Source organism: Filicampus tigris, chromosome 5, assembly GCF_054856515.1.
Source record: "Filicampus tigris isolate MCC_2025a chromosome 5, RoL_Ftig_1.0, whole genome shotgun sequence".
In the NCBI taxonomy this organism is placed as follows: Eukaryota; Metazoa; Chordata; class Actinopteri; order Syngnathiformes; family Syngnathidae; genus Filicampus; species Filicampus tigris.
The window spans coordinates 8,435,975-8,462,264 of NC_141221.1; the positions used below are offsets into that span (position 1 = coordinate 8,435,975).

The window sequence follows — 26,290 nt, forward strand, 5'->3', positions numbered from 1 at the left end:
TGTATTAGCTTCGGTTTTAGTTTTATTTCATTAACAAAAATGTATTTCGATTTTAGTTTCAGTTATTTCTGTCGTTTTCATTCACTATAATAACCTTGGATGTGGCCCAAACTAAAATAGATGTTGGTGTTTTTTTGTTTTTTTTTTGCTGCATCACAATAAGGCTCATAAACATTCCATAATGACATTTAATTTCATTTCATTCTCAGACAAAAGAATTTCATTCATTACAAATTAGTGAACTTACACAAAATAGCATTAGAATGCTTGACTTTTTATCGTAGACCAAAGGATCCAGCATGCGAGTCGAATTAATTTATAGTCAGGCGTTCGTGTCAAGCTGATTGTCTACGTCGTTTCCAGCCGACCTTTTTGACATCCTGCTGCCCATGCTGAACATCTATCAGGAGTTTGTGAGGAACCATCAGTACAGCCTGCAGGTTCTGGCCAACTGTAAGCAGAACAGAGACTTCGACAAGCTGCTCAAACAGTACGAGTCCAACGCCGCCTGCGAGGGGAGGATGCTCGAGACCTTCCTCACTTACCCCATGTTCCAGGTTGGTACACACACAGAGACAGCCTGTGTTCATGAGAACTTAGTAGTTGGATTTTGTATGAGCAAAATAATGAACTCTTAAACATTATTATTATTCACTGAGATTCGCCTTTAGGCTCCATTTAAAATTTACTAAAGCACATTTGTTGTATGATTCTCTCGTACAAGATTCCGCGCTACATCATCACCCTGCATGAGTTATTGGCACACACGCCTCACGAGCATGTGGAGCGCAAGAGCCTCGAGTTTGCAAAGTCCAAACTGGAGGAACTGTCCAGGTAAAGATTTGGTTTTAATCATGAACAAACATTTATCCTATCCTTTGTTTTTAACACTGACAATTTGTGTGTATGTGTGGTCAGAGTCATGCACGACGAGGTGAGCGACACTGAGAATATTCGTAAGAATCTAGCCATCGAGAGGATGATCGTGGAGGGTTGTGACATCCTGCTGGACACCAGCCAAACCTTCGTCAGGCAGGGTGCGTCTTCATCACTTCAGCGGCACGTCCACGTTTCACTAACACGTGCCTTGGGCAAAAAAGAGGGAAAAAAGATCAAATGCGTAGAATGGAACCTTAATTTAACTGACTAATTGGAGGAAGGGCTTGTTACAGCTAATTGTCCGTTACATCAAAGTACTTTTTTGGGGGGGCTTAAAAACACCCAATACACTACAAAATTATTGTTTTGTACTTTTTTTCATAGCCTAAAAGTTACCAATATAGTACAACGTTATTGTAAATAAATGCAGAAGAGGCTTTGAAAAGTTTTAAAGTTTGTCCATCCAGACGTACCTTGTTGGTGCTTACTGGGAGGATAAAAACGTGCATCTGGTCGCAGTCGTGAATCACAACATTATTGCTCGTTTTTTTTCATCTCCGTTACACGTAGATGCCAGCGATAACGGCTTTAGAAAACAAACAACTGTGTGTACTGCATTCAAAATAGCATGTTTGAGCGACGTGTACATGACTAGTGCCAGAGTAAAAAAGCAGCCATAGATCCTTTTGAGCTGCGTGCAATGCTAAGCTAATACTTTAAATGAGCTTTGTTCGCATCTGCTAACATGGCCGCCATGTATGTACATGCATTGCTTTTGATAGGAAAGTCGCGCCCTGCCAAAATAGCCGCCACATTGAGGAGATTTTTAGCCAGCTCTAGTCTACTATTAGTCTGCTTATCCGTGACAAGAGAGCAACGAAACATGGAAAAATGTAACACTGGCGAATTGTGCTCAATTCTGGAACTAAAAGAGACCAAGGAGCGTTTTGAGAGGACTGAACACTTTTTGCTATCCTTTGAATCTGGGTCCATTAAATCGTGGTTCCACTGTACATTCAAAATAGCAACAGGTTTTCACTTTCCTTGAATTATAAATAATGAAATGATTTTTCTTTTAAACATAGGATTAGGCATAACATTTCCTATAACGACAGTTTACCCTAGTGTGGATGGAGGCAGCCATTTATTTCTGTAGTGCTTTTCCTCATTAGAGTCGCAGGTGGACTTTAGCCCAGCCGACTTTTAGCGAGAGGTGAGGTTCACCCTGGACTGGTCGCCAGCCAATCGCGGGGCGCATATTGACAATCAACCATTCACACTCACCTACACTCCCACGATCAATTCAGAGTCTTCAATGAACCTAATGTGTCACTTGAACCGTCCTGTACAAATCCATCCCAAGTGTCTCGAAATGATTGCGCTCTCTTCAGGCTCTCTTATCCAGCTGCCATCGGTCGAGCGAGGCAAGCTCAGCAAGGTGCGACTGGGCTCGCTCTCCCTGAAGAAGGAAGGGGAGAGGCAGTGCTTCCTGTTCACAAAACACTTCCTCGTGTGCACGCGCAGCTCCGGCGGGAAACTGCACCTCCTCAAGGTGACGCCAGCGCCACTTTCTTCAAATCGGTTTTCAATTTCGCTGCCAACGTTTGACCGCAGTTTTTGCTTACAGCAAGGCGGTGTCTTATCCCTCATCGACTGCACTCTCATCGAGGAGACAGACACTGGGGATGAAGAGTGTAAGTGTGCCTCACCTTAACGCAAGCATTTATGTTCTCTCACTATTAGTGGAGGTTAATTGGCTAAGTGATAAGTGAACGCTAATGAGTTCTCTTTAAATATCAGCAGCTCTCTTTTAAAGGCCAAGTGACATTAACGGTCCATTAATTGGATTTATCGTGACGATATAGAAACTCGATTGAAACTGGTACGAACATACTGATACTGACGCATGACGAGGAAAACTCGGCAAGCAAATCTGCTTTCGATGTGCGTGGTGCTCCTGACGTGGGAGTCGGTGCGTGCGCTTGTCGAGTTGGATCACAGGTTAGCCGCCAAACGTTAGCGACTGGTTGTTTATTGACTAACTGTTAGCCAGTCTGTGTGTTACTTTCGTGGGCGTCAGTTCGTATAGAATAGAATAGAATAGAGTGCTTTTTATTGCACAATATATTATGTACCAGACAGAGGTGGGCACTCTGTCAGAGTGACAGTCCGACTGGCGGACTGACGATTACAATTCAGTTCGTCATTTTTCGGACGGGTACCCTGGATGGTAACGGATGACGAATGATGGACCAGCCAAATATCGTAAAATGCCCACCGCTGCTATATAGTCCTATAGTGTAACCTCAATTCAATGGAAGGGCTTGTCGGTAAGAGCTGTTTATCCTTTACATTGAAGTATTTTTTTTTCACGGCCTAAAAACACCCCATATCGTACTAAAATTGTTGTTTTTTACTTTTTTTCATAGCTCAAAACATGCCCAGTACAATGCAAAACTATTGTGCAACAGATAAAATTCATGCTTTTTAGATAAGTGCTTTACAAAAACATTTATATATTATAATGTAATATGTGTATATAAATATATATTAATATAGGTAGACACACTGCTTTGAGCTACCTTCTTACAGCGATGCTAACACCCATGCTTTGAGTGACGTCTACATGACTCGCGCCTGAGTAAAAAACAGCCATAGATAAGAAAAGGTAAATGTGATATGCTCCTTTTGAGCTGTGTGCAATGCTAAGCTAATGTCAATACTTTCCATTATCATACACAAGCGGCCCTGCTAACATAGCCGCCACATTGACACGTGTTTTTGCCTGCTCTAATTTTCTGGAACTAACAGTTTTGAACAGTAACTTAACAAAAGTCATTTTGAGATGACTGGACACTATTTTCTGTCTGTTGATTCTTGGATCTGTTGGTTCTGGATCTGTTAAACTGAGGTTCCGCTGTTGTATATTCTATGCTATAAGTGCAATGAGAAAGAAACCATCTCCTTCTCCAGTGTAGACATGAATGTAAAAAAATGAAAAATACTGAATAAAATATTGACAACAAAAGATAAAACATAGTGCAAGAAGATACAGCATAGAATCGTGGTCCAAATAGTCATGGAGTAGCTTTGGACGGCTTATTTCATGAACACCCCACGCGTTTTCATTTTTCAGCTAAAGCTGGAGGTCAGGTGTTTGGTCAGCTAGACTTCAAGCTGGTGGTGGAGCCGGCCGACTCGGCTTCATTCACCGTGGTGTTGCTGGCGCCCTCGCGGCAGGAGAAGGCTGCATGGACCAGCGATATTAGCCAGGTGACACACACAAACACACACTCACAGAGAATAACAAGAACCTCCAAATAGCGAGAGCATGTCCCCGCTGGGCTTTGTCGGGGCTTAGTGATGTGTAAACACAGCTCCCTGGAGGTGAGTTCAGCTCGGCGCCTTCACAAACACAAGTTCCATGTAGGAGTGTCACCATTTATTCTAGAAGACCAAAAAAAAGTGGGTTTTTTTCACTCATTCGGGGCTCTTTTCCCTCCACAATCTTTCTTTCGTACTCCCTCTTGCGTCTTTTCAGTGTATAGATAACATCCGCTGCAATGGTCTGATGACCAGCGTCTTTGAGGAGAACTCCAAAGTCACTGTGCCTCACATGATCAAGTAAGTGTGTGAAGAGGAGGCGGCCATCTCTTCATGCGCATGCTGCAAAACATCAAGCACATGTGGGTGATGATGTTTTAAACATGTGTTGATTCTGACCCCAAAAAAACAACGCTATTTTTGTTTTATTATGCTTCCTTTCTTGATTATTTTGGGTTTGGGAATGTAATCTGATTTGATATTCATTCTTTCTTTGCAATACAGTGGAACCTCCAAGGTCGAACACAATCTGTTGCAGGACAATTTGTTTTTTTTTTTTGTTGTTTTTTTTTACAATTTTCCTCTTTGGAAATAATGGAGTGAGAATTAATCTGTTCCATGGTCAAACTGGTAACATTAATACAACTTTTGTTACCTTGACAGGCAATGTTTTGAGTAATGTGTAAAAGTAAGTTAACAGCAGTTACTGTTGAAACATAACATAATTACATAATTATTATGCCATTTTAACTATAATTTTATTTGTGCAGCATCTTTCGAAACAAAGTTACAAGGTGCCTAATGTCTATTGTCATAAAAGTCAATCACTTTTAATATTAATACAAAAATAATCACATTTAAATTGTTGTTAATTAATCATCAAGTGTAAAAATAACTTATAGGGAATAAAAGGCAAAAGTAATCATGTTTTAACACTGTAATGTTCTAATGCTAAACAACTTAATTTTAAGAGAAGAAAATCTTTATTTTAATTTCACTGTTGTTAATTGTCATACAAGTGTAAAATTAGCAAATCGCGTTTAGTATAAAGACAAAAAAATACATTTCAATTTTGTTGTTATACGTGTGTAAAATAGTTTTGCCACTGTAAATAGGACATTTGCATATATTTTTTAAATTATGCAGATATAAAAATAAGTTAACCATTGTTAATATTAAGATATTAAAACAACTGTATTTTAATTTTAACATTAATTGTGTTTAAATGTAAACTTAAGTTAAATACTCATTAGACAAAAATACTACAGTATGTCTTCATTTTAATCTTGTCATGCGAATGTAAAAATAGGTCGACCACTATTAATGTTAAGAAAAAATAAAATTGTATTTTAATTTGTTTGTTGCCATACGAGTATAAAAACAAGTTAAACTACTGTTACTATTGATGATCGTTTGAATAATAAAGGTAATCAATCTGTTCATGTTGACTGGACTGAGCGCGCTCAAGATATAATATGCAATGCTGGTTTATTTTATTTTGATTAAGTAATGAAAGACATTCCCGTAATTAATCATTTGTTGCTTGCTGAGCTGAAATCTGGCATAATATCCCACCGTTAGCCCCGTGATAGCAAAATCTGAAGTTTTGTTCGACAAGTGTTGGCCACATTCCGACTTGTACGTTAACTTGAGAGGTTTCAGTGTATATGATTTGAATCCAATCCATTTTGAATTCAGCTCTTCTCATGCTTTGCGGCAGCGGTCACCCATGCTCGTGTGTTGTGTGTGTACGTGTGTACCTCATCAGATCCGATGTGCGTCTCCATAAAGATGATATTGACATTTGCTTCAGCAAGACGCTCAACTCCTGCAAGGTCCCGCAGATCCGCTACGCCAGCGTGGAGCGTCTGCTGGAGAGGCTGACCGACCTGCGCTTCCTCTCCATCGACTTCCTCAACACCTTCCTGCACACGTACAGGATCTTCACCGCGGCCAGCGTGGTCATGGACAAACTGGCTGACATCTACAAGAAGCCCTTCTCTTCCATTCCCATCAGGTCGCCCACCGCAGCACGCGCCAAAACACACAAGCCATGCCAATCGATTAATCGAATGGCTCCGAGTAGTCATTTACAAAAAAACAGTCAAAAGAAGAATCTCTGCCTGAAAGCTTCGCAGAGATCACTTTTCCACATGAACTAATGTTGTTGAAGTCGCATGAACTGTGCGGTGTAGAAATTAGAGGTCGTGATAGCGGCGAGCCAGGAGGGAAAAAAAAGGCAGGGAATGGCCAATCTTTGGGACTTAAAGGTGAACTCAACCTCCCAAAATTCTTTGCAATAATATGTTCTGTGTCCCTTCACTAGTCTAAACATGGCATTCTGATTAATATAAACACGATGTTAATCAGAATGTTTTGACTAGCGGCTCTGCACAGAACATATTCTTGTAAAGAAAATGTTTGTGTTGACTTCCGCTTTAAAAAGGAAGATAAAGTGCAATGTCTTCCACAACAACAATTTCCACACATCAATAGGGCCTGACAAATGTGTATTTTTTTAGGCCGATTCTGATATTTGGTAGAATAAAATCCCGTCAACTGATTAATTGGACTTGAATTACAGGCAGAATATTTGACTGTTTTAAATTTTGTCCATTAGTATTTACAACTGACAGATCTTTGTCTTGTGTTGTAATGTGTTAATCTATCAAAAATAAAAAATGAAAAAAGGGCAAAATACAGCAATTTACTAAAGCCACCATCAGTAGCATTTCGTCGCTGTCCCGTCCAAAACACAAATGTCCAATTTTGTAATTTTTTAAAAATGTTCACGCTAATGTGACGTCTGTAACGCGGAAACATCATTCACGTAAAAATAATAAGAACAAAAAATGGACACTGTTTTTCACGGGATGGCGGCGATTTGCAAAAGTTGGCGTTTGGTGTTCCCATGGTGGCTTTTTTTCAATCAATGTCACACCCAAGTAGTTCTCGAGTTATTTCAAGATGAATGAAATTATGACATAGTGCTGCTTTTTTAAACACATATCTCAAATAGTTATATGTGCATCTCACTAGTAAAAGTGCTTTGACATTAATGTTGGAATATAATATGGACCGCAAGAAAGGTTTCTCTCACTTTCTCCTTTCCACAAGCTCCGGTTGCCCTCTTTGGATTCTGACAGCATTAGATCTCTTTGCTTATATTCCCTTCTGGTGTTTTCCCCCGATTTTCAGTTGGAAAAGTATTTTCATGTGTGCGAACCCTCATTTAAAAGTCTAGTTCGCTGCCTTTGCTTGCTCGAAAAGATCAGAAAGGCTCATGCAGTAGCCTAGTCAAACCTGCGTCTTTCCGTTTGGAAACAACGGTACAACGGTTAATTATTTTATTGCGACTAATTTGGAAGGTTATACGACATTTTGGGGGCATTAGAAGGATGTTTGAAAGGTTTGGTGCAACAGTCGAAATAAGGCTTACTTAAAGTGGAAATCAACCCAAACATATTTTTTTCAAGAATATGTTCTATAGAAGCCCACTAGTTGAAACAAGGCATTATGATATATATTGCGTTTGTGGAATAAGAGTTAATCCACTTGGTTTTAGCCATCTCTCGGGGCGGCCATTTTGTCAATTCTGTCGACTGAAAATGACATCACAACTACTCGGGACTCAGGTATACGACCAATCGTGGCTCAGCTTCAGAAAACAGGTCAGCCGTGATTGGTCGTTGTGAGCAGTTGTGATGCCATTTTCAGTCGACAGAAGTGACAAAATGGCTGCCCCCAGAGATGGCTAAAACAAGTGGATTAACTCTTATTCCACAAACCCACTATTAATCGGAATGCGGCGTTTCAACTAGTGGGCCTGCTGGGAACATATTCTTGAAAAAAATATGTTTGGAGTTGATTTCCTCTTTAACTGCGTCTAATAAATGTCCTGTGTTACATTTAAACTGTCGCAGATGGCCCCTCATCGTTTGGCTCCACCAGCTGTCCATGTCCTTTCATTTCTCGCTTGTGAACAAATGACCTCATGTGACCACCGTTTTTCTGTGCTTTGACGTGTCGGCAAGTGCAGCACAACAACAGTGCTCGCTTTCCCACCCTCACCCTCCATCCAACTGACGTTTCCTTGTCCTCGCCGGCCGTGTGTCGGCCATGCTGCGTTCCAAACTGCAGGGCACAGTACCACTCATTTGACCGTCTGTCCATCTCACCCATCTGTCCCGACTACAGTCTGAAGATCAAGAAGATAGCCGTGGATCCGTCCAAGTAACCAGCTTCCTCTTCTTTGTCTTTTGTCTCCTCCCTCCATCCTCCTCTTTTAGTCTCGCTCAACTGATGCATGGCTCTCGAATGTCGTTTTTGGATGACAGGACATCGGAGGTGGATTTATGTTCAGTGCGGCATGTTCTCTCCTCACCTTGACAACATCCTTGCATCCGTAGTGTTTCACTTCAGTCCCCCCTGCTGCCTGCCATAGCTTTCTTCTCCTTTCATTTCCCCGCTTTCAATCGTGCCGTGCAATTTCTGCTTGTTTTTTCTCAATGGTTGTGGTTAACAACGATTACAGCTGCGTCGGGTGCAATTGTTGTGATTTATGATCGAGTTTTTCAAAGGACACTACAGTCCAGTGGTTGTTAAGAGGTTGTTTTTTTTAACGTGAAGAAAATGAAGACTTTAACAAAAAACAAGATGACGTTGTCAGGGAAAGGAAAAGTGCTTCTTGAAAACAAAAGTCTACTGTAAACGCAGCACATGGGCAAAAGTATGGTGACGCACCTATTAAAAACCTAAAAAAAAAACATTGATACGGTATAATTATCTAATGAATAGAATTAAATTCACCAAATACATAAATGCATAATCATCCAATAAATGAAGCAAATTACGCTAGATCCCTAAATTTCTCATCCATCTTAATTCCTCCAAGGATACACTTTAGATTAAGAGAAAGTTCTTTTCTCCATAACGATACGGGGTGGACATGGGTGAATGACAATATGATTTTCTAAAAAGGTCATTCCAAAAATGGTACATTTGAATACTTCTGAATACCTAGCTCACATGGCAAAAAATGAAATGAAATAAAATGAAGGGGTGGAAAATTAATTACTTACTTAATTATTTATCTCATTCCAGACATTGTCAGACCCTCTTTTACCCTAACCTTTGAAAAGAATTTTAAAATATCTTTATAAATTCTTGGGATTGAATGGCTGCACTGTGAAGAGACAAATAAATACATCAATGGCAGTGAATGAGTTAATCAAAATATATAGAATATTGTTAAATGTATTTAGAAAAAAACGTTCTTCCCTGGATGACAGGACAACAATTCCTACAAGCTTCCCAGCTAAGTGAAAGCTGTTAAAACGTCAATATTTTGTGCTCCACAACTCCACAATATTCTGGAGATGCAATGATCAGGTGTCCCAGTACTTTTGTCCATGTTGATTTGCATGATAAAACGTTGGTTATATGTACATTATCGACTAATTACAGTGGTGCCTTGAGATTCGGCTCACCTGTTTTCCATGTTTGGCCAAGTAACGTTCGCAGTGCGGGCCCAAACACACTTTGACGTCAATTTCGGTCGACAGCAGATGGCAGTAGAATGTCCAAATTGCAGTGCACTTTGATTGATCAAAACGGGTGGATTGTGGTGCTAAATTCTTGTTCCACCAACGCAATATGAAAAAAAACTCCCAACTTGAGTCACTCTTATCTCAAGGCCCCACTGTACTGTATTGAGAAACCGTACGTTCGGATGAATGAGCCTTGGGTGCAAAGAATAGCGGCTACCTCGTTGTTCTTCAGTCCACTTTATGATTTTGCACGTCTTCCACAGTTTTTGTGAGATAGCACGCCATGTTCCTCTTACAGGTCCTTGGAGCTGTTCTTCGCCACGAACCAGAACAACAGAGGCGGCGAGCACACCAATGACAAATCTCCTCGTCTCTGCCGCAAGTTCTCCTCTCCCCCTCCTCTCTCCATCTCCTCCCGCACTTCTTCGCCCGTGCCCACCCGTAAGCTCTCCCTGCACTCGCCCGTCAGCGGCAGGGTGGGAGGGCTGGACCTAAGCAGTCCTCCCTCCGGCCTGAACCACAACACGACCCAGTCGGCCGCCGGCAGCCCCACGTCGGCCCACACGCCCCGGACGCCGACGCCGACCGCCTCCTCTCCGCCTCCTCCTCCTTCCTCCACCTTTCCGCCACAAGACCAAGTGCCTCCCATTCCCTCGTCGCCTGAGCAGAGCCCGAGCCAGAGCACGGAGGGGGAGGACGTGCCCAAGATTGACCCTTTTGGCGGCAAACTGAGACGGAGCATACGCCGAGGTCAGCAATCGTTTGTAGCATCTGGGTCTCCACTACTTTTCCACCTGTCAACAGCGCACACAATTTGTTGGGATGAACAAATAAATCCCCTCCCCCACACTTCTCAAAATTCTTAAACTCATTCATTGCCATTGTCGGCTATAGACGTCAAAGGGCTGGATTAAGGGGAAACCCACCCCCAAAATTCTATACTGTATATATTTTTTTAATTTGAAAAAAAAAAAAAAAAGGGAATATGCGAATCCAGGTTTCAACTGTACAATGCAATTTTAATCTAAAAAAAGTTGGGTGAAAATTAGTTAATTATTTGACAAAAAGAGACCAAACACTTGGATCAGTTTGACACAAATTTGGGGTCATTCACCCTAAAAATTCAAAAAATTCGGTTTTGTAAAAACTCAAAAAATGGTTTTGCTTTGTACAAAACATCCACAAAATGGGTTATTTTGATTCGATCCCTATCAGTTATGATATGGATCAAATTGACCCAAGTGGGGTCGGTCCCGTTTTGACCCATAATTGGGTTATTATTGTTCCAACTCTTTCTAGAGTGGAATCACTTGTCCTTGGTCTGCGCTGTACCAAGGGCCCACTCCACACTCCACTTTGTCAAGCTTCATTTGCGTATTCATCAAAAAGGGTAAAGGCGATTGGTGTGACATCATTATCTCCTTTCATTTGTCCATTAAAGACAACCTCTGCGCCTCACACATTGGCTTCCCGTAATTATTCATGTTCATGTGTGATCCTTTATTCAGACAACTCGCACGAGCCAAATATTAGAAAATTCACATGGCGTAACACCTAGCAATGCTGTTACAAAAGCTACGTATGATATTCTGAATTCATCATCGCGGCTCATTTTGCTCTCAAATTTTCTTAGTGTGAAGTCAGCGCCTGGTTATTTAAACAAAGCTATTCTGTTGTATGAGTGACAACAGGTGCATACACAAATTAGCCAACAGCAATCGAATTAAGTATGCAAAAAAACAACAACACGTATACACGTAGATCAAGTATTGTGTATGTTAGTCATCATTTCTGTTGTCCGTTCAAGCTGTCTTGGAGTCAGTGTCACTGGAGAAAATCATTCCCGAGTCTCCTCAAGGCAGCGAGGCAGGAGACATGTCCCCGTGTCGCTCGCCATCCACACCGCGACACCTCCGCTTCAGGCCACCAGGAGGTAAGCTTGTACTTGGTACTTTAAAATAAATAAATAGAACAAAAAAATACAAGTTGGAAGCTTACAACTCATGGGAATTTTTTAAAGCGGAAGTCAACCCAAACATATTTTTCCCAGAATATGTTCCCAGCAGGCCCACTAGTTGAAACACGGCATTCTAATTAATTTTGAATTTGTGGAATATAAATTAAGCAGCAAAATGCGCTCGTTTTTAGCCATCTCTGGGGGCGGCCATTTTGTCTTCTGTCGACTGAAAATGGCATCACAACTGCTCACGACGACCAATCACGGCTCAGATTCAGAAAACAGGTCATCCGTGATTGGTCATTGTGAGCAGTTGTGATGTCATTTTCAGTCGACAGAAGACAAAATGGCCGACCCAAGAGATGTCTAAAAACGAGTGGATTAACACTTATTCCACAAACGCCATATTTATCCGAAAAAATGTTTGCGTTGACTTCCTCTTTATTACTGCAGGTGACTCAAATTTTGGGTGCTTAATTAAAAAGTATCCTTGCGCAAATCATGGCCTGTATGATGGCCATATGGATCATTGTTTTATTATTCATTTCAGTATAGAACAAGCCTGATATCTATTAATTACAGATGTAAAGTACACTGCTTGCGAGTATGACAAATTTCATCCTTTAAATGCAATCACCTGAATGAATGACAAAGGGTCCTTAATTCTTAAAGCTGAACAACGTAATACCTGCCTCACACACACACTAAATGAAAAAATGAATAACCACACAAATTATTCATCCATTATTTACATTATGACCATAAGTCATACTTGACTGACTGTACTTTTCTACGCCTGTTGTCATCGTTTTCATGGTCATGTTGTGTTCCTACAGTCCAGTCGGGGGAGAACCCACGCTGCGCAGTTTCTCCTGCCTCAGCTTTTGCCATTGCCACGGCAGCAGCGGGACATGGCACACCACCAGGTCCACGCACACATACACACGCACACACACACACACACACACACACACACCAGTGGCGGCAGGCCAAAGGGCACTAGGGCACTGCCGCAACACGAAGACGTGCAAAAATGAAATTCAACGATAGTGAATATTCCTGCAATTGGCCAGCAGCCAGTTCGGGGTGTACCTCACCTACCGCCTGAAGACAACTGGGATAGGCTCCAGCACACCTGCGACCCTAGCGACCATATGCGGAAATAGAAACGGATGGATGGATAAAAGTAAATATTTGCATTTGGTTTGCAACATTTCCCATCTGGGGTGCAATAATCATTACCCGTGGACCGTTAAACGTTGTACATGCACAGGCGCAGAAGATGGGTTCTTAAAAAAAAAAAAAAAAAAAAGGAAAGAAAAGGGACAGAGAAGAACCACATGTTCCCTCTTTAATAAATATACATGATGTTGATCTCTCTTGTACAGTGTTCAACAACTCTGAAAGAACTTGCGATAAAGAGTTCATCATCCGACGGGCTGCAACCAACAGAGTTCTAAACGTGCTGCGGCATTGGGTCTCCAAGCACTCGCAGGTGTGTGTGTGCGTGTGAGTGTGTGTCTGTATCGCGTCACTTGATTGAAGCTGCGGTAGGTTTAGTGCCGCTGCATTCATCTCCGCTGCCCTCATCCTCGCACAATAAGTACTTGCAGTCACCTCACACCCATTGTAGTCGTCAGTTGGGTCACGGTTCCTCTAATGAATAGCGCACTTCTCTGTGGAGACGCGCACCTAGTTCAACTGCATTGATCCGCTCTATCGCTTTTCTTCAATCATATTAAACGCTTTGTTAGGCCCCCTATTGCCGACACACGAACGCAGAAAAAAAACCCACATGGTGGAAGGGCAAAGGAGCTTGTTAGAAGTGACCTTTGGGGAGGCCTGATGGAGGAGAAGGAAGAGGGGAAAGGGGTTCGGAAGAGTGGAAGGTTAGTGGACGTAAACAATTGCACACTGGTGACTGATAATCAATCACAGATGAGATGAGACAAGAAAATGAATCAAGAGAGGCTTTAGAAAATGAAAAGAAATACTAAATAGATTAATAAAGAAACATTTAAATGAAGGGGGAATCATTTAGAAAGATTGGAAGTAATGCTGAATAAATATTGAAAGGTAAAAATGCGGTATGCCTTATAGTGTAATTAGATGAATAGACTAACAAAAGGTACGTTTCTGCCGCAGTATTTACGGTTTAGTTTCTCATAATTATGTCCCATTTCCACTGGTAAATATTTTATTTTTAATTTTTTCAAATTGTTTCTAGTTTCCCATGAGGGAAGTAAGGAACGTAATAATGAGAGGAGATACAATCTCATAATCATGACTTTGATCAGGCACTAAAAAAAAAAAAAAAAAAGATTGGGCTGTGTGTAAAATAGATTTTCCATCCCATGGGAATCTAAAAGTAAGCACTATGAAGGTATTGTGTACTTGTACATGACAAAATGTTGTAAAAGGATGTGAAATGTCCCATTTCCATTTCATTTTTTACTCATGAAAACAGGCTTCCAAGTATGGAAAGAAATGAATGTAAATAAATTTAGAAACAAATATAAGGATAAAAAAATATTCTTAATTATTTGAACGGAAAGCAGTGAAGGCAAAATACTGTATAAGGGAAAAAAACAAGCATATGAAATAACATTACTTAGAAATCAACGTAAATCCCTAAAGTGAATATTAAGACTGTGCTTGTTTTCAGCTGTGATGCATTTTTCCATATTTTGTTTGCTTGATGACAAAAATGTTACTAAGCTGTTATTTTTATCTAATACCACCAAAAGCAATATTACAGCGGGTATGTCATAGATGTATGTATTCAAACTTTTTGAACCTACTGTCCATAATATGATTTTCATTCTGTCAACATTAACACGTGATTTGAATAGTCTTGAGTTTGTCCTTTTTTTTTTTTTTGGTTACATTTGTACAATTAGGACTTTGAAATGAACGGAGAACTGAAGATGTCAGTCATCTGCCTCCTGGAGGAAGTCCTCCGAGACCCGGACCTTTTGCCTCAGGAGAGGAAAGCCACTGCTAACATACTCAGGTACGCACACACACACACTCTACATGTTGTTTTTACTCACAACACATGAAGGTCAAATATTGCATATGATGCATTGCCTTTTATGTCGCGTATTGTAAAAATGAATATGCCGCTGACGGTGTCAACTGCAGTCAGCGTTGCTAATTCAAGTGCAGCGGGATATGTCCGTAAAGTTTTGCTTTTCAAATAATTACCCCTTGTTTGTTTGTTGCCCTTAGTGCCCTCTCTCAAGACGAGCAGGACGACGCCCAGCTGAGGATAGAAGACATCTTACAGATGGTGACAAAACACACACACACACACGCACACAACATAAACTCTCTTTGGTCCAAACATTAGGTACCCCCCCCCCCTCCCCGCAATCGAATGACATTCGACACACATCGAATTGTTCGCCTACTTGAGTGGGTTACAGTTGATGGCAAACTTTTCAGTTACTCTATCCCTGTGGAGCTAAGCTGCTCTTCATTTTGTTTTGAAAATGTGTGTTTTATGAGGACTCTTTCTTTTATGAAAAGGGCCTCCCCGACGTACTTAAATATCGACGCTCGTCGTGTGCACAAGTACAACTTTAATTTCCCTGGTTACTCTCTAGCACAGCTCCCAGAACAGTGGGACCTTCAGTTGTCCTCATCGAGTAATGGCCGAGATGTGCGTACACACACACACACACACACACACAAACTCCAGGACCGTAATCTGTGTCAGCACACACTGACACGTCCTCCAGACAATGACCATAAAAACTATTCTTCATGATCAATTGTGTTAATAGATGCAGTACAGTGAGCCTCTGCATATTTGTGACATTCAGATTTTTTATTTTTTATTTTCTTATTTTTTTTAGAACCTATCCTTCATTATTCGCTCCAAACTCACATTAAAGAGGAAGTCAACGCAACACTTTTTTTTTTAGAGAATATGTTCTATGCAAGCCCACGAGTTGAAACAGGGCATTCTGATAAATATTGCATTTGTGGAATAAGTGTATAAGTGTCTAAATATTGCATTTGTGGAATAAGAGTTAATCCAAGTGTTAATCAGAAAGCTGCAGTAATATTAGTCATTCTTCACAGAAGATACAGTATTTATGCTTGTGAGTATTGTTATATTATCTATCTACATGTCTTGCTCCACCATTTGTGTTAAAAAAATATGTTGCTTCAGGGGTTCTAACACCGCTATTCGTTAGCCCTTCTGTTGTGTTTCGCATTGTTTTTTAGCATTACGCTAACTGGGCTGTCCCAAGGGAAGACAATGTGGTTGACTGAATCCACAACATTCAATTAATTTTGTTTTATGTTTAGTTTGACAGCAAGTGGGAACGGCAAAAAACATCATGATGCCACTTTTTTAAAGAATTGTTCCAAATCTGCTAAAATGCTACTTGTTGTGAAATGACTTCAGTTCACTGCCACCATTCAGCCCTCGTATTACAACATTTTGCTCGCAAGGCAAAGCAATAATAGGTATGACAGCTCGTAACTTGAAAAACCCATAAGTTGAATATCCGTTTTTATTTGTTCATTCCTGCAATGTTCCCCTGCTCGTCCATGTACCGTTTGTGGAAATTCACATGCGCGGCGTTCCTATGTGCATGTTCAGGCAGACTGTCCCAAGGCGGAGTGTTTCGAGTCACTCTCTGCTATGGAGCTGGCTGAGCAGATCACGCTGCTGGATCACATCGTCTTCAGGAGCATCCCTTACGAGTCAGTCATCTTCCCGTCGCATCGCCACTGTTGCACGCTCGTCTTGGGAAATTGAAGTATAAACAGTAGTGCAGTTGTTGCCCCGCTACTTTATATCGGGATTCATTGTTCGCAACCGTGCTACAATGCATTTTTAAAACCCATCTATGTTCCAATTTGAGGAAAGTGCTATATAGAGAAATCAAAGTAAGATTAAGTTAAAGGCTATAGTGCATGGATGGATGATGTCGGTCTACCAGCCTTCTTAATGTATTTCTCAGATAAGAAACCATCATTAGAATAAGCTTGTGTGATCCCTTTTTTGATCTTCGTCCTCCCTCCCCATCGTAGAGAGTTCCTGGGCCAAGGCTGGATGAAGTTTGACAAGACAGAGAGGACCCCGTACATCATGAAAACAAGTCAACACTTTAATGATGTGAGTGTTGCTCAAAACTGTTTGCTCGCCCGTAACTGTGGCCAAAATGTTAGGGACAAGTCAATCTCCCAGGGGTGCGCAAAAATTTTGCTCTCAAGGCGCTGGGTTGGATGTTGAAAATGGACACAGCAGCCAGGTGATTCACGCACTGCAAAAACTGTCTTAAGAAGAATATTATACTTTAGCTGTTCTCAAACCTTTTACACCAAGGACCTAAAAAAACACAAAAAAAACAGACTCTCTCTCTCGCCCTCCAATTACCACTATCATGACCTAAGCGTTATATTTAAAGGGGAAGTCAACCCCAAAAATTCTTTGCAATAATATGTTCAAAGTGCCTTCGCTAGTCTAAACATGGCATTCTGATTAGTACCGGGTGACCCCCCTCCAAAAAATGGGCCTCAACTTTCAATAGACATCTTTTCTTAATTTTATTATGGAATCAAATGCAACTTGAGGTATAACTAGTTTATTGTGTTAAGAGCATCATTAAAACATTATGCCTTTTCTTTTTTAGAAAACAAATTTACATTTCTAAATTTCCAAATCTAAATCTTCTTTCGGGGCTTGTTTTTTTTTTTCAGGGTCACCCTGAGTTTGCGGAATATGAGTTAAGCAGGAAAATCCACCCATTTTTAGCCATCGCAGGGGCGGCCATTTTGTCGCTTCTGTCGACTAAAAATGACATCACAGTTGCAGAGGGCTCAGGTAACGACCAATCACGGTTCACCTGTTTTCTGAAGCTGAGCCATGATGATTGATCATTATCTGAGTTATCATTTTCAGTCGAGATACTTCAGAGAACAAGCATATTTAGCCTTGATTTGAGATATTTATTCTTAGTTAGATCATAGTTTTTGCAGTGTTATTAGAAAAATACAAAAAGGTAAAATGTGTATGAATTTTTTATTTTAATAATGAATTAATGATTTATTCTCATTATAATTTCATTATTATAGAATTAAGATATTTGTTGAATAACAAAATCAAATACAAATGGAAGCAAAAATAACTAACCAATATTTGGGACAAATATGCTGAATTAATGCAACAAATATTGCAGGACTCCTTACAATATGAACACCAAGTGGGCTGGGTTAAAGAATGGCGTGGCCCACATGCTATATATTTCCCACTTTTGGTGTATACTGCATTCATTTTTTAATTTATTTATTTATGTTTTTTTTGCTTGCGTTCCCAGATGAGTAACCTGGTGGCGTCGCAGATCATGACCCACACAGACGTGGGCTCCAGGGCCAGCTCAATAGAGAAGTGGGTGGCCGTGGCCGACATCTGCCGCTGCCTCAACAACTACAACGGCGTCCTGGAGATCACGTCAGCGCTCAACCGCAGTGCCATCTATCGCCTGAAAAAGACCTGGGCTAAAATCAGCAAGCAGGTGCTCGTCACACCAGCGCTGCTGACAGAGGAGCCCAGAGGGTGTTTAATAAATATTAACCTTTGCAGCGATTTTTGGAATAAGATTATTTTGAGTACAAATGTCTCCCCTTAGGGGGAAAAGGAATGTGATTAGAATTACAGAGAAAATGTACAAAGGCAATTGCCCTACGATCTGGGCTTGGCATTAACACCTGCCAACCCGCCAAATGCGGACAAATTTCACCAGTGGTGGGTAACCCCATCGCTTCCCCTCACTGCTTTGCTGCAGTGTGTGTACCTCGCTTTAATCAATGAAAGGCAATCAGCACAAATACTCCTTCTATCGCAGCTTTTCCCAAACTTAGTGCCAGCCGCTTCAGTTAGTTTGCGGTCACTCAGCAGTTCCACCTTTCCTTGGCAAATAAATTATCTGTTTTTCAGGTCTGATGTGCATGAGTATCGTGACTGAATTTTTTTTTTTTTTTTTTTTGCTGCCGCACAGACCAAAGCGCTGATGGACAAATTGCAGAAAACGGTGTCCTCGGAAGGAAGGTTTAAAAATCTGAGGGAGACCTTGAAAAAGTGAGCCTTCTTAAAATCTTCACCCCACCTTACGAAATGGCACACTTCATACTGCTGCCCTGACCACTTTGTTTGCCGCCTCAGCTGCAACCCTCCATGCGTGCCCTACTTGGGAATGTACCTGACAGACTTGGCCTTCATTGAGGAGGGAACGCCCAACTTCACAGAGGAGGGACTTGTCAACTTCTCCAAAATGAGAATGGTACTTTTTACGCAGCTCTAAAAGTGGAATGAAACCTCTTCACCCAATCACGTGACACTAATTTAACATTTCCTCATAGATTTCACACATCATCAGAGAGATCCGACAGTTCCAGCAGACGCCCTACAGGATAGAGCATCAAGTTAAGGTAAATGACTCTCAGCTCACATGACTCACAGCATCAGCGACATACACAGTAAATATCTGTTACAAGCTTCGTAATAAAGAGTTGAAAAATGCGATTAATCGCGATCAATTATGGAACATTTTGCAGTTAATTAGTTAAAGATGTCAATCGCTGCACAGCACTAATATAACAAGGGGCCCGTATTCCTCCTCCTTCCTTGTATTATTGTTGCCGCGCAGGTGACCCAGTACCTCCTGGATAAGACGCTGATCATGGACGAAGACACTCTCTACGACCTCTCGCTCAAGATTGAGCCCAGGCTTCCTGCCTGATCGATAGCAGCCTTCGGCGAGCGGGAGCCTGCCAAACTTGGACCCCCCCCGCCCCCCGATGAGGTCCACATGTCATGTGATCTCAAGCGATCGAATGAAGAAGAAGCCTGGGAAAGCTTTTAAGACCGGAAGCGGAATGCTGGGAACACTTGATTTCGAGCGACTGGACCGATGTTCCTCGAGGACGGCGTGAGGGAAATGAGGTTGAGGGTTTTGAGGAAGCGCTGCGGCGTGCCGCCGCCCGCATTCGCCATTCCTCAGCGTGGTTCCGCTCGGTGGAGGGAGTGGATCTATAGAAATGTAGCATACAGAGAGGGCGTGACAGCGAGATACCTTTGCTAGTGTCTCTGTGTTGTCGTCCGTGTTGTGTTGCGACTCGTCCTTGTGCAAGAGCTCAACCCCCCCATAAAAAAAAAAAAAAAATGCTTTCTTCTGCATGATTTCAGCTTGGAGTGTAAATGTCAAAATGGCTTTCAGCTTCATCTATGACTCCAACACTTAGCACCATACATCCACAGAGGGCTGGGTATGACGTACATGCCTTAAACCCGTCTAATATCATGGAGAGCAGGTGTGTTAAACTTGCTTATACCACAGGCCACATTAGAGTTAAGTTTTAAGTTGCATTTTAAGATACGTTTCACATTCAGTACAGTAAGGGAATTCAAATGCAAAACAATCTGCCTTTCTCTTTCGCAAACGGGAACAGATTTAATGACACTAGCTTAAATCTTTGCTTTTTGGTAAAGCGCAACATCAATTGTTTACACAGTGAATTATGATGCTATAAAATACAAAAAAATAGGCAACACAGTGGTCTAGACTGGGTAGCACGTCCAAGCTCGAGCATGTTTGCATGTTCTGCTGATGTGTTCTCCAAATACTATGGCCTCATCGAATATATAAAAATGTGCATGTTAAGCTTCACAGTCCAAAGGTGTGAATGTGGGCTCGAATGGTTGTTTGTCGTACCTTGCCGTTGGTCTGACCAAGGTGTATCTCTCCCCTCACCTAATATCAGTTGGGATAAGCTCGGCTCACCCGCCAACCTAATCAGGATAAGCAGTAGAGTGAATGTTTGGATGGCACACTAATAATAGCATTTCTTGCCGCACAGATATTTGTCCGTGCAATGATCATTTGAAATTAGATTGTAGTTCTGCCAAAAGTATGTCACTAGCCATGACGTCCGCTACCAAGAATCTGAGCCACACTGTGTTTGTTTACAGAAGAGGCGCATGGCGAGGGAACCAGGCAGTTATCCTTTCTTTGATCTAATATGCTCTGTGTGGGAAGCCTAATAACGGCCACGACATATTACTTAATTGACCCTTTCATTTGTATATTACGTAAACACAACCGTCTCCTTTAAAGTCCCTGTAAAGTGGAAATAAGAATTTCTCCTCAATTCGACACACTTCAGAGAAGAATGTTGTCATCTACCCTGCCAAATTTGAATGATTAAAAAAAATTAAGAATATAAAATGAGGCTTCCGAATCAGGCCACGGCTTCTACACTCACATTGAAAAAAAAAAGATGGTGCTTCATTTCTCAACCTTCTTATGCCAACACATCCCCATATGTTTGAACGGTGAAAATGTATCTTTTTAAAGCCTCAGTTGGCTGGAATATAACTCACTGTCGTGGGGTTTTGTAATGTCACAACATGAGGCGCTAGCCACCAGCTAACTTGCTCATGCTTACCTCCTCCTTGGGAAATTAAATAACTACATCGAGCTGTTCTTTAAATTGTTGCATCCCAGGAAGATGCATTTTTCGATTTAGGAATAGTTGGCTAGCTAGCTAACTGCATGCTGTAGCGGTAAAAACTGGCCTAGTAATAATCACTAAGTAACTCGTAATTGGGCCAGATAACCACTGATGCCGAGAAAGTGCTCAAGTTCCTTGGGGACAACTCATGACTTTCACCCAAATTCTTCACTAGGCGCCGATATATGCTGAAAAAAATAAAATAATAATAATAAAAAATTAAAAAATCAAGGAATTGTGACAGTTTAACGCTATTATCATCACAATTCAATACTACATAGTTCTCAGTTCTTGCAAATGTTTTCAGCAATTATCTTCAAACATTTTTAATGTATTTAGAAACAAATCTATGATTTTACTTTACAGGGTCTTTAAAAACAATGTGATATTTTGATAAAATTGCTGATCAGATATAGATAGATAGATAGATGGCACATCCATTATTTTGAAATATTAATGATGAAATAGTGAAAAGAAACAAAAACAGGTGGCCTTCTAAAGCGCAACTGCCATTAATCCATAGGATTGCTGTCGATCAAATGGCCACCTCACGTTTGTTCTATTATCGACAACATGTTCCTACCGCAACTGACAAGCCAATAGCTCCCTCTAGTGTTTGTAATGAGCTGTGCTGTCCCAAAGCTTGTGCAGTTGCTAAGCATTTTGAATACACGCTCTGACTTAGTGAGACATATTGTGATACATGTAAGACTGGGCAAATGTTTGCTCTCTCTGAGATGTAGCTTTGCTTGAGTGATGTTATGGCGCTATTATCACACGTTTTGATTTGTTTGTCTTTTTTTTTCCCCCCCGGAGGATACAATGACTCCCCATGAGTTGCAAAATATCTTCGATTGTTTTGGTGTGAATATTAATTTGACTGTCTCACGTCTCCGTTGCTCTTCTGTTTTGCAGAGCCAGGCTCGTGTGTGGCAAGAAATCTGTTCGTTGTAAACGCAAAAAGAAAAATAAGTGTTGTTTGAATGTTAAAAAATGTAGCATTTGAATAATGAAAGTGTGTTTTCTGTATTGCTCATATGATGAACATAGCTGTCCTGCATGTACACAACAGCTGCATGTTGTGCATGTCTGACTGGCCCCTCCGCTTCTCTGGTTTATTATGGTCTGCGGGGGTGTGCGTGCGTGCGTGCGTGCGTGCGTGCGTGTGTGTGTGTGCGCGCGCATCTGTCAGGAGGCGACGATTATGTTGTACCTCGGCAGGTCCGGCCTGTTATGCTTTTTGGACTGCACTTTGCCAGTTGAAGTGCCAGTCGTACATGCTGGTTGGGGGGCCAATCATGGATGCTGTGTTTGTAATGTAAGGGTCCTATTTTCGCATTTGTGTGTTTGTTACTACCGTATCAGTCTGCATTTTTCACTTGCTGGTGCAGGGGAAAATAAATCATCATGCCTTATGTGTTGGATTTTTTTCTTTCTTTCAAACAGTCACTGACCTCATGTACACCCTGGCAGTAGAAAGTTGTAATTTACAGTTTAGAGTTTTCCTTGACTTTTTCGCTGTGCACTGTTGTGGCCTCCATGTCACTTGAAGGCCAGTGTTCTCATGACAATGGAGACATGTGGTATAATGCACACACAACTGCAACCTTCATCACATGCCATGCCACATCTATCAAAAATCTTGAGGATGATTTTCCTAAGTAACCAAATGTCAAAATTAGGTTCCTCCTAATCCATGCATTGTCTAAAAAAGAATAACAACAAAGAAAGAAAAAAAAATGGGGTGCAGAATATGAAGGCTTTCACATTCAAACAATAATCACATAATGATATCCTGCTTCACCTCTAGGTGGAGCAATTTATCCACGTAAAGGCTGAGAGTTGATGTGGCCGAGCATCTGGGCTGTACCTGACCTGAAAAGTTAGAAGACAGCAACTGTGAATGACTGATTCACTGATTCATCTCTTGTCCCAAAACTTGTAAAACAGGCCGTTATTCACATACACACTACTGGGCTCTCTTGAGTGTAAAATTAAATGTAAATGAGTATGCCATGGTGGACATTGTAGGTAAATTACACATGCACCCGACTTAGCTTTTAGAGAGTTGTAGGCACCTGAAATTCACATTTGTGATTGTGAATGCTTGTTTGTCTGGATGTGCCCTGCGCTTGAACCCCACCACTCACCCAAAGTCAGCTGCAATAGCTCAACTGGCACCCTAATCACGATAAGCACTGGAGAAAATGGATAGATGGATCATGTTTTTGTCTAATAAAGACAATAAAATCTTGATTTTAATATCATTTCAACCTATTGTCAAATAGTGGAAATAAATAATGAAGGATTTGTGGCAAAGAGAAAATTGAACAAGAATAACTCCTCAAAGGCAAAGCAGACATTTTGGTCTCATTTAAAGCACTTAAAAGATCACCTGCCATGAATAATTAGGACTGATTCGAACAAAACACACAACACAGATTTAGACATGCGACCTCATACTGATCTTCTCTTTCCTAGACAGTGATGTCATTACTAGAGCTGACTGCCACACTCAATAATATGGCGCTGTTGTGAACAATTATATAATGAGCTTCACAATTGGTCTAAAAATAATCCCTTGTCTTAATTGCTTATTCATGTAAGATGTTCTTGCTGACTTATAATAACTAACTACAAACACAAATGCTTTGTAAGTAACATTGGCAATAGCATACGCTGGATCTATCGCTCTTCGAAGTATGTGTGTGTGTATCTATATATATATATATATATATAAAAGAGGATAAATGAAACCCATGTGTTGTGTTTACACTGCTTTTATAAATTTCAAATAATTTTTTTGTCATGACGGCCGGTCAATTCTATCTAATGTTCGGCATGCTTTTGCATTGACATCATCGCACAATGGCAGAGTCACTTATTAACGACTTTCAGCACCAAATAGACCCGCGTTAAACAACCTCTCTCAGAGTTGGCAACACTGATTACCACTGATGAGAGCACTCACGCAGCACAAGAGGTGTCCAGGCTGGTCCACAAAATAAATGAATTAGATCTCAGTTGGTGGTTAACCTGGCATCCACTTTGTCCTTTCCAAGGCCTTTAATCTAGGTTTAAATGTCCAAAGTGTATAATTTATAAGCAGTAGGGAGGATAAACAAACCCAGGCTCATCATAACAAACCGTAGCTATGTTCGTCTTGTTTATGCCCGTATAGGAGAAGTGAGGATTAGACTTAATAAATAAAGGCTTCCTGCCATGTGAAATTACTGTTTTAATTATTTGGCTGAACGCTCCTTTTAAATCCCCGCTAGCTTAGCGTTGCCGTTCACCCTTCCTTTTTCTGGCAGAAGATTAATGACGTATTAATGCTATTAGAGCTGCAGAAAGCATATGCGCATCTGTGTATTGGTCGTGAATTAATGCAGGAAAAGGTTGAGATTTTTGGCGAGCGCTAAAATTGTAGGTTATAGGCGGAAGCAGAACTCAAAGCAACTTCGGGACTTCAGTCGACAGGTCAATCTGATGGTGTAAAACTGTGAATTGTTGAAACTAATGAGATGAAAATTTATTTCCGGGCAATTGAAAAAAACAAGTCAGGGATGGGTATTTAACAGCAGAGGAGTTAATGTCCTCATTTAATATCACGTTACTGTTTGCTATCTATCGTGGATTATTATATGTTACAAAAATTTCCAACCTGTATAAAGTATCAATCAGGGCGGGATTACTGTAGTCATACCATATAATTTTATAATTTCGCGAGGATGTGACAGTGCGTCATTTGAAGTGCGTGTGAGAAAGAGTGTGTCCTGCATGGTGCCGCATTTTATGGAGTTCGCCACTTTACAGACCATAATTTGCAGTGAGCAAACAAAGTGCTGCGCTGTGTGCGTACCTTAAAGCAGTGATTCACAAAGCGTGTCACTAAGTACACTAAGAGTAAATGGGCTCCCTATAGGCCTGACTCAACCCAACGCATCATTTTAAAGCAACACCGCGTAATTATTCGACCTTAATAAAATATTTTCATAACACTTCTGATGAAATGTCAACTTACAACTGGTTGAATGGCACCTTTTTCATGGCCTGAGGGGGTCTGTGTCACTTTTACTGACACTAGGCAACTTTGAGGAGGAAAGCCACCCAAAAAAAAAAAAAACTACAAATGTGGTGACTGCTCTACGGCATATGTCACTTCCCCCCTTTCCCCATCGGTTACAAAGACAAAACATCATTATATTATATTTTTTAGCCACAATCACATTCACTAGATCATCGCCATTCAGCCTAAACACAGCCACTGGAAACTGCCGGTGAGCAAGAGCTCAATATTTTACGACAGTAAACGGCGCTGCGCCCCGTTTACGCGCTCATGGGAAATGTGGTTGACTTCACTCAAAACACTACTGCTTTTGTCCACATGGCGCCACCGCAGTCAATGAAAACTTAATGTTACAGTGTTGTATTAAAGAATGAAACAACTCTCGTTTTTAATTAGGTTTAGTGTAGGTGATTGTGATGGGGTGGTATTTGGAGAGCAGTGTTTCTTAAGGTGCGACTTGGGGTAAAAAGTTTGAGAACTTTGGCTTAAAGTATCGGTGTTGTAGTATCGTAGCGTCTTTTTGAGTTTGTAACATATAGACAAACAGCCACTGACAAGCACATTCCCATCAAGGGACAGTTAACCCCGCATGCACATGAAATAGTCAGGTAGAGCATCAAACACACAGGAATGCCAGAACCAGAGATTTGAACCCTAAACCTTAGAATTTTGAAGCGCGCGTGCTCAAGTTAATGTTATTGCGGGCCGGCTAGCTGACCTTGTGAGGCAAATTTGAAATCTGACTGTTTAAACAAATAATCTCACCGCTAATAGTTACATAAACTGAAGGCGCCCCAAGGCAGGTTGGATTTAACATCGGAGCAGGTTTAAGATGAAATCTGATTTGACAAAAAAATTTAAAAAAAATAAAAAATAAAACATTCTCATACACATACCGAACGCAGTACTAGCCAAGAGAAATACTACAAATAAAGAGAATAGACTGTCGGGAATTTCATGGAACAAATAGTAGAATTTAGG

At 41.0% G+C, this 26,290-nt stretch overlaps 1 protein-coding gene and 1 long non-coding RNA gene across 5 annotated transcripts in view; one reads left to right on the forward strand and one right to left on the reverse strand.

Annotated features, from left to right (window-relative positions):
• Positions 1–22,655, forward strand: part of rasgrf2b (Ras protein-specific guanine nucleotide-releasing factor 2b) — a 44,183-nt gene extending 21,528 nt beyond the window's left edge. The window contains exons 8-29 of one of the 4 annotated variants that reach the window (XM_086030271.1): positions 364–557; positions 725–834; positions 919–1,037; positions 2,271–2,431; positions 2,507–2,573; positions 4,016–4,152; positions 4,421–4,503; positions 6,017–6,220; positions 8,344–8,436; positions 10,051–10,502; positions 11,560–11,685; positions 12,546–12,635; positions 13,098–13,204; positions 14,610–14,722; positions 14,941–15,001; positions 16,328–16,431; positions 16,762–16,846; positions 18,048–18,245; positions 18,729–18,808; positions 18,893–19,010; positions 19,090–19,158; positions 19,377–22,655. In XM_086030271.1, coding sequence (XP_085886397.1) covers positions 364–557; positions 725–834; positions 919–1,037; positions 2,271–2,431; positions 2,507–2,573; positions 4,016–4,152; positions 4,421–4,503; positions 6,017–6,220; positions 8,344–8,436; positions 10,051–10,502; positions 11,560–11,685; positions 12,546–12,635; positions 13,098–13,204; positions 14,610–14,722; positions 14,941–15,001; positions 16,328–16,431; positions 16,762–16,846; positions 18,048–18,245; positions 18,729–18,808; positions 18,893–19,010; positions 19,090–19,158; positions 19,377–19,469 — 2,864 coding nt within the window. In that variant the 3' untranslated portion in view covers positions 19,470–22,655. Of the gene's footprint in view, positions 1–363; positions 558–724; positions 835–918; positions 1,038–2,270; positions 2,432–2,506; positions 2,574–4,015; positions 4,153–4,420; positions 4,504–5,971; positions 6,221–8,343; positions 8,437–10,050; positions 10,503–11,559; positions 11,686–12,545; positions 12,636–13,097; positions 13,205–14,609; positions 14,723–14,940; positions 15,002–16,327; positions 16,432–16,761; positions 16,847–18,047; positions 18,287–18,728; positions 18,809–18,892; positions 19,011–19,089; positions 19,159–19,376 lie in introns of those variants that run through there. The other 3 variants (XM_086030270.1, XM_086030272.1, XR_015086767.1) reach the window with 3 other exon arrangements.
• Positions 175–2,795, reverse strand: LOC147147139 (uncharacterized). Its single transcript, XR_015086768.1, has 2 exons — positions 2,164–2,795; positions 175–1,086 (listed from the first exon to the last, which is right to left on the reverse strand). It is a non-coding gene; the product is annotated as an uncharacterized LOC147147139 (long non-coding RNA).
• Positions 22,656–26,290: the final 3,635 nt, after the last annotated feature.